At 32.7% G+C, this 8,914-nt stretch overlaps 1 protein-coding gene and 1 long non-coding RNA gene across 2 annotated transcripts in view; one reads left to right on the top strand and one right to left on the bottom strand.

Annotated features, from left to right (window-relative positions):
- The window catches only part of LOC136062952 (uncharacterized), a 17,947-nt gene extending 15,696 nt beyond the window's left edge, over positions 1-2,251 (top strand). Inside the window, exon 2 of the mRNA XM_065762711.1 lies at positions 2,222-2,251. Within this exon, the coding sequence (XP_065618783.1) occupies positions 2,222-2,251 (30 nt within the window). The remainder of the gene's footprint in view (positions 1-2,221) is intronic.
- A 269-nt stretch (positions 2,252-2,520) lies between these two features.
- LOC136062957 (uncharacterized) lies at positions 2,521-5,501 on the bottom strand. Its single transcript, XR_010624682.1, has 2 exons — positions 4,274-5,501; positions 2,521-4,189 (listed from the first exon to the last, which is right to left on the bottom strand). It is a non-coding gene; the product is annotated as an uncharacterized LOC136062957 (long non-coding RNA).
- Positions 5,502-8,914: the final 3,413 nt, after the last annotated feature.

The raw sequence follows: 8,914 nt of genomic DNA, 5'->3' as shown, positions 1-8,914 counted from the left end.
TTTTAAAATTTTTTTTTTTTTTTTTTTTTTTTTTTTTTTTTTTTTTTTTTTTTTTTATATATTCAATGAGACGTAACGACAAATTTTTGATAATCAGAAGGATAAGATTTATCACACTTTGAATTTTCCACAATCGATAAGCATTCGTTTTTGCAAACCATGAAGGGAATCATAATTGTAAAACTTTTGCCAAGCTTAACAAACAATTAATTAAAAAACAGAAGATTGCATCTTATTATTTAAGTGATGCTACAATTAGGGAAAAAAATAAAATAAAAGAGAATTAAAGTAGCCTATGCACCAACTTAAACATTTCAAGGTCGATTGAGCATCTTTTGCACGTAACAACAAATTCTTCATAACCATAAGGATAAGGTTCATCTCGATTCCAATGTCCCATTCCAATTTTGTGGCATGCTTGAAAGTTTGGAATTTTATACAGGGTGGTTCCCGCAGCAAGTAGTCGAAGCATTTTTCGGCATTTTAGAATCCAATGCTTCCCATGTTCATCATTTAAAATTTCCAAAAGGTTATCAACGCCTTCAGTATTTGACTCACAAAGTAACATGATTCCATGAATATAAGTTGCAATAAAATTTTCACATGGAAGAGTTTTTTCAATTAATTTTTTTCCTTCAACAATTTCTTCATTCAAAAAGTATTTGTAGTTTCCCACTATCAGTAGCGCATCGGGATTTTCTACTTCATAACATGAAAAAATTAGGATTTTTTCTTTGTCATGTAGTAGAGTTGGATGGTTGAAATATGAAGTCAGTTGAATTTGTTGGAGGACTAATTTGTTTTCCGTTAACTTGTTGAAGCGTTTGCAACTAATTAAGAAAGAGGGAAAATTTAAATTAATAGACTGCATAATTAAATAAAGTGAAATAAATAAGTAGATAAAATTGAAAAAATAGTTTTTTATACCTTAACTTAATGTTTCCCAGGAGTGTTGCCGAATCTTTGCCCACTTTCGAAAAGATTTCAACCAATATGTCATTAGGAAGTTTTTTTTAAAGTATTCTTTTTTTTTTTTTTTTTGGAAATAGTGTTATAACATTTGATTTACTATTTATAAGAAAATGATTTTTTTAAGGTTCATAGTATCATATTTAATAACAATACATAATAATAATGTGTTTTAGAATTTTGAAATGATTATACATGAATTTGATGGTGAAGTGGTTAAATTCATATAGAATTTTGTATTGCAATTGGTTCTTAATGAATTTAATTGTTTCTATCTCTTAATATTAGCACTTTACAGTTAATGTTAGTGGTTAATTAGGTCCATTGAACTCCTGTTCCAGTCCCCTAACAATTGACAGTATTAGAAAGTGCTCAACCATGCGGATCCCAAGAATGTAAGACAAACCAGTTCAATGAATCAACCAAAACGAAAATAAATATAAAACATTGAATCTTAATTGAAACTCATGTTGAAAAGCTATATGAGACATCATGGTTCTATTCATTTGGTCTTTTCATTTGTATACTTCTTGTATCCCCATAGCTATTGCCATGACTATAAACATATTAAAAAATGATTATTACATGACAATTACACGTGGGAGATTTTATTTGGCTACTTCACTATAACACCATTTTGAGGCGTGGAAAATTTTACTACCAGAAGAGTGGGAGCTACTAAAATAAGGTTTTATTGGAAGGACCACTTTGTCACTCTTCTTTGAAGCATTTGTGGGTCCAAATTATAAAAGTTTAATGGTGTGCTTAAGGCACAAATGCTTGTTGTTAGCGGCTGGGTTATTTTTTATAGCAAGAAGTGACATTCAATTTACCAATGCCACAATGTTGTCGTCTTGTTGTAACTTCTTTGGTAGGAGGTGACCTATTATCAATCATCTTTGTGCGTTGGGAAGTTTTGGATTTTGTTTTTCATTGTAGGTTTAGTTGTATAAAGTCAACAAAAACATAATTGTACTTAATAATTGTCCTTAAAAAAAAAATGAAGTTTTAAAAAGCTATATAATAACAACAAAGCTTTATTAGTCTGAAAATTGCTTTGTTGAGCTGAAAGTAACAATAAGCTAATCCAAATTACAGCTTTGCTTAAAGAAAAAGAAAAATAAAAAGAGCGTAAATTTTGATACTTCATAAATGGAATGAGCTGAATATAAGAAATGGGGCAAAAGTGTCATACATGAAAGTAAAATAATAATCATTTTATTTTTGTTTTGTCCTTGTGATGAAAATGCAGGGACCATCTGGGGCCCTTTGTGAATCTTGAAATGGATGAATTCTTTGTTGTGACTTGATTTGCAGAGCTGCAAATGAGAGAGAAAATTGGAATTAGGAATGTTTGACCATTGATGAGTCTTGAATGTGCAAATGACCTTATTACACATTCTAACTTCTCTCATTATCTTCAAAAGTATATAATCTAAATTCTTAACCACTTTCAATTTTATGCTTAAACCTAATGTTTTTATTATACTAACAACTTATGGGCTTTACATCATATTGTGCAGAATCAAGAGCCAAATAAAGTACCTCAAGAAATTCAAAACTTTCTTGGAAAATCTTATACATTCCAAATCAAAGTTGATGATTACAATGTCAAAGAGGGATATAGCTATAATAGCAATGATCGAAACGAAGTACGTGGCTTAACCAAAATATGACCAAAAGTCAGAGATCATCAAGCACTAAAATATGAAAATGTAGTGACTAATTGAAAGGGTTTATGGGAAAAATATGAAAGAAAGAAATAATAGCACACATTTTGGGCTTTGGGATTTTCCAAAAAGGGCCAAAAGTGCACACTTGATTTGCGCTTCATTGAATGCTTCTTGCCTTTGGGGTTTGCACTTCATGCTTTAGGAGTGGTATAAGTTTATCATAATAGTAATTTCATAAATTGGTAGTTTCATGCTAAGAAGGCAATGTAAATAGTACTTTTTACTATTCAGGTTTTATCATTGCAGTACAGATCATTTTGTGGAAAATAAAAGAGGCAATAGTAGAGTTATCTAGTACACTTGTATCCCTTTATGTTGGATGATTTTAGTACTGTTAACTACTCTAAATTTGAAGAATAGTAGTCTGGAATGATTTCCTTAATTGAAAAAAAAAAATCCATTCTAATGTAAAAACCAATGGAAATTAGTTTGGTTTTTGAAGGCATTCCAGCACCCTAAAATAATGAGGTATGCCAAAGCTTGATTTCAACAATAATGAAGAGATGTTGAAAGACCAAATTTTGAAATAGACTCATAAGGACCATGAGAGTCTTTATTTGTTGATCTAAATCCGTGAAGCTAAGCTATCAGAACTCTATCTAATTAGTTAAGTGGATGCAAAAGTCTATAGCGGCAAGGAAACAATAACCACTGATCAGCTAGAAGGGTTAAACAATTTTTTTTTTCCTTCTTTATGCTGTTTATTGGGGTTAGGGTGTTCTCAAAGTTTATTCAAATCTTTGAAAAGTTTACCTGTCACTTGAAACCTTACAAACACATTTTGGTGCACCACAAGAAGAAAAGCCTTTGATCGACTTTACTTATCAAAAAAGAAAAGCTCTTGACTTTGGAGTTTGAACATAAGTAGCATGGGAAAGGGTCAAGTGTGGATTATTAGCCAGAGAGTTAGAAGATACTTGAATATATATATATATATATATACACACACACTATTGGACCTTATCTCGAAAAATGCCGTAGGTAAACAGAATTCCTTGGTAACATATCAAACAATAACTTTAGTGCAAAGTGCAAACCCATGTCCAAACATATTAAAACAAATTATTGGCAAAACCTCTATATGCCCGTACACATACTACAACTACCATTACCAATATATAATGCAGCAAATAAAATTTATACAAACGAAAAGCAGAAATCAGACATTGCAAAAAGAACTTCAAAAACCCAAAAAATAAAAATAAAATAAAAAATCCCCATTTCTCTTATCTGTTTTCTCGAGAACCAGCCAACAGCCTTCAACCAATAGAAGAAAGCTAATATGACCCAAGCAAAAAAATATAAACGCTCAATTTTTCTCATCATGTTTTATCGACAACCAGACAACACTTAAGCAAAAGAAAACTCCTTATTTCTCGGCAACCAAACAAAATTTAAACAAATGAAAAAAGAGCATGATGGGTTTTAGATATCTTCGATGGTGCCCTTCTTTTCTTCATCACTCAACCTCCTTCAAAACCAATAACCTAAATACCTAAATTAATAACAATCAACCTAAAATAACAAAAGCTAAACCATATTTGATATCATTTTTTGTTGTTTAATAATACCTCTACCGGTAGTGTTTCAGGTGGAATATAACGGTGGCTAGAGCCTGGGCTGAAGGTAGATGATGGTCTGACATGGTGGTGGCCTTTAAATCTCTCTCTGCCTTATGGACCTTTTCTCTCCCTCATAGTGCCCTTTAAGACTCTCTCCCCTTTCTCATCCAATTTTTTATTTGATAATTCGTCATATAAAGCTAAGTCGGCACCAAGATCAAAGCTTACTGGATGGAGAAGATCGGTGCTTGAAGAGACCAAAAAGGAGTGAAAGATCTCTATTCTCACAGGGCTGGGAAAGCCAAGAAAATGCTGGTGTGCAAGGTGGATGTGAGATTACTATCCTTTTCCTTAAACTCCACCTTCTCTTAGGAGGAACCCAATCGGACCACTCTTGCCAAAAATGATAAGATTGCAAGCACAAAACTCATATCCTTTGTTCCTTTTTGTTTTGATGCCCTCTGATAGTCTGATGCTCAGGTTTGGTCTGTTGGGAGAGATGGAGAGAGAGTGATAAGAGAGATAATCAGAGAAAGGAGGTGAAGTGACGAAGAGAGTGGAGGAAGTAAAGAGAGAATTTTGTGGCTTCTTTTTTTGGCCTTTGGATTGTTTTATTTCCACGGCGTTCATCCATATTAAAATGGGAGAGAACTGAAGAATAAAAAACCAGAGAGGAGCCTGAGATATTCTTTTGAAATTTCATAGCATTCATTGAAGAAGAGGGGAGCTGTATTCAGAACGAGAGGAAGGATTTTGGGTTTTAGGGAGGGAGTCCAAATCTTCTGTCTCATCAATTGTGCTCTACTTTAAGTTCTACCAATAAAACTTGGACAACTAGTATGTCTTATTAAATGAGATAACTCTGACTTTAATAAGAGAGGCTAGTTGTCTCATTTAATGAGATATCTCATTTGATGAAAAAGGTTAGTTGTCCAAATTTTATTGGTGGAGCATGAAGTGGAGCACAATTAATAAGACAGAGGATTTGGACTCGAAGGGAGGTGAACCTAAAAAATACGCGGATGCGAAGAGGAGAATGTTTTATTCACCCAAGAAAAAAAACAAAAGAAAAAGAGTACAGCATTAATTGACTGTAATTGGAGTGTACAAGTGATACACAATTAGAATTTTAATTGGTATGTATATGTAGTACATAATTAGAATTTTAATTTAAAATTCAATTTTACACTCTCCCTCCTTCACTTATTTTATATATATAGATTTCTAATAACAAGATTCTCCTGTATGGGTTTCATTATTTAGCATTCTTTAAACTAACCAAAATTTTTTATGCCAATAGCAAAAACTCCACCGAAGACCCACTACCCATGCACACTTCAACAATATTCTTCCTTTGAACTAAAATAAAAACGGTTACGTATATGTATTCGAATGTCTCCTTTTTATTTCTATTTGTTATTTATTTGGATGAATGTCTCCTTTTTGTTTCTATTTGTTATTTATTAGGATTCAAATACTTCAACCGTTTAACTCTTTTTTACTTCTTAAAAAAAAAAAAAAACTATTCATATTTATCCCAATCCATACAATTATCACAACAATTAAATAGTTTTAACTATAAAAAACAAAAACCTACCCGTCCACTTCTCTTTTATTTTTTATTTTTTAATTCTTAAAAAAAAAAAAAAAAAAAACTCATTCTTATTCCAATTCATACAATTATCACAACAGTATATATAGGTTTAATTATAAAAAATAAAACTTTTGAAATTCCCACCCGCCCACACTTAAAAGGGAAAAAGAAAACAACTTTCTTATCTCAATCCATACAATAGGTTTAACTATAAATAAATAAATAAATAAAACATATATGTATATCATTTTTCTTTTATTCAAATGTCAAAAATAGAGAAATTTCGTGGGATTCTTCTGTTTGGGTTTTAATTTCTAACTGTACAAAATTGCCCTCATTTGAAAGTGTTAAAATTACATTAATAATAGGGATAACAACGTAAAATTACTACTCCCAAATACCCATTGCTATATCGATTCCCACTAGCCACTAGACTTTCCTCAATTCAAAGAAAAAAAAAAGAAAAAAAAAATCAGTTTCTATCCTTATCATTTTTAGTGATAGGCCAAAAACGAATTGAGCCTTTGTGATAAATTAATTGATTAATTAGCTAAATTTAATTAATTAATCAAATTAACATGCAAACGCGTGGTAGCACAAATAAATCATTAATTAAACTAAGTATGCAGCGAAAAATAAATTGACACGGTGATTTGTTTACGAACGGGGAAAACTAACATGACATAAACCTCACAAAGTAATTTTAAGGTTACCACTCCTGAAATTCCACTATTATTACAACAAGCAGTTACAAGTAAATGAATCTCAGTACCTTATACCAACCTACAGTTGAACCATTACCCCAATACCTAATTGGACTTGTTCTGTAGTGACAATTTCTCCTTTTGATGCACGGCTCCCAGTACGTGACTAACCAATTGCGCGAATCCTAATACGCGACTTTAATCACCAACTAGAGAAACTTGTTGGCTGCAAAGTTCTTCAGTTCATCCAAACGATGAAAATCAAGAAGATGCTAGGTTACAAAACCCTACGGTGCACAAACACAGCAACTTCTTCACAAGAATGATGAACTAGGGCAAAACTCTATCTCGGTCACAATTTGCTTTAACAAACTTTACTCAACACTTGTGCAACTTGTGTCCTCTTTGACGGCCCTTAAAACAATTATTTTATATGTCTAGAGTTGTGAGAAAAGAAAGTTCGAACACATAATCATGGATTAGAGTCAAAACAGATCTGAAATTTTGTTTTTCATAAACCTCGACAGATGCCTATCTGTCGAACTGCTGTCGAGCCATGGGGCTGAAACATCTTCTTAAGCTCGATAGATGGTTAGCTATTGAGCTAGCTGTCGAGCTTTAATGACAAACACTTCTTTAGCTTGAATCTTGGACAGACTTGCATGTCTTCAATACTTGATCTTGAAACACAGTTTCTTGAAATATTAAACACATCCTAGATCTACCCAAATACAAGTAAAATGCGTTTTGTCAAAGGATTAGCCAATTACATAAAATAGTGACATATGTTCTTAACAAGTGAATCATATATGTCTTAACATTTAGTTTTGCATTCAAATTGAAAAACCAAAGCCAATTTTCATGACAAAATCAAATGCACTCCAAAAAAAAAAAAAAAAAAGCATTTTGCCCCTTGTTATCATTCACAGATGGCATCCAAAGATCCACAACTACAAGCCCGATTGCTAAAATTTGATATTTATGAAACTTGGAGCTTAAAGGCTGTGAGAGTGCTTTTTTCTTAGCACATAGGCCCAAGTAGAAACAAGGATCCTAGGCCCTTTACTTGTTGTTTGGTGGATTGGGTTTGGTTTACCGCAACTAAATAGGGGTTAATTACAAACCAAGTTGTGCGCAAGTCACATAAATCTCCTCAAGGCAAAAATGAGATTCCTCCTAAGCAATAAAATATCATTATAAGTGTTTTAGTGTCATATAGTGACCATTTACGCTTACGAAATAAGTAAAATAAGTATTCATAATATTCACAATGAGAAAGAGATTGAAATAGAATATTTAAGACTTATCTTTTATTGTATAAATATTTAAAAAAGTTCCTTCAATTAGTACCTCAGGCATATTGTCGTGGTACACCGAGTGTACTGTTGTGGTACCCCGGACATAATGTTGTGGTTCCCAGGGGTACTAGGCCTGTAAGAACTCAGAATGCTGATTCTCTAAACTATATGATCTTTCTCCATGCTTATTATGCAATAGAGTTTTGTTATTTCCCTTTACCTCTAGAGGTCCTGCATAAGAACACACTACACAATATACATATCTTCAAATAATTGTTAGTTTCTTAGATTATGATATACTTTTTAATACATATACATATATGTAAATGAATATCATGAGAATGATTTAGCCATGAGGATTTTGACCTCAATTCTCACAGACTTAGTGCTTTTACACAAGACTTGGAGATTTGGAACTCAAGTCCAAATGGCTTTACTTGGGCATTGCCTTCCAAGATAGTTAGATGAGGAGGATTTTTGTGGGAGAGAGTGATATCTGATGTATGCATGTTTTGGCATATGTTTCTTTGGAGACTAAGTGGTATTTTGAATGATCTCAAGGATATGGGACAAATTCCTCCACCTTGACTCTCTTATTTTCTTGCTTTCTTTCTCTTCCTTGCTAGGCTTTAAAGCTCTAAGAATATATGTTTTGAACATTTGAACTCTTCCCCTGATTCCCCATTTTTCTCCCCTCCGAATCCCTTTTTCTGCTATGCCTTAGTGTTCTTTTTATAGCAGGCCTAGTTTGGTATCTCAAGTGAGGACGCCCTAAGTCTGCTAGGTAAAACCATGTCCTCTAGCACCTGAAAAGGTGCATTGGATAGAGATTTAGCTTATTTAGGCAATTATAACTCAAAAAGTGCATTTGGCTTTAGTTACAAATGAAAGATTCCTTCTTGGAAAGTCAAAACAGTGGGTGGGCTGCCCGATGTACTGTGATAGCTTTGTTGAAAATGACAATTAGAGGAAATTGTGGGGAGGTGTTATGCATATGAGAGAACTAAGTTTTCCATTGGTTTATGCATTCCAAGCAAATATATGAACCAAGGGA

The sequence above is a fragment of the Quercus suber genome, unplaced genomic scaffold (genome assembly GCF_002906115.3).
Source record: "Quercus suber isolate HL8 unplaced genomic scaffold, Cork oak 2.0 scaffold_470, whole genome shotgun sequence".
NCBI classification, from domain to species: domain Eukaryota; kingdom Viridiplantae; phylum Streptophyta; class Magnoliopsida; order Fagales; family Fagaceae; genus Quercus; species Quercus suber.
This window is presented reverse-complemented; position numbering and strand designations above follow the sequence as displayed.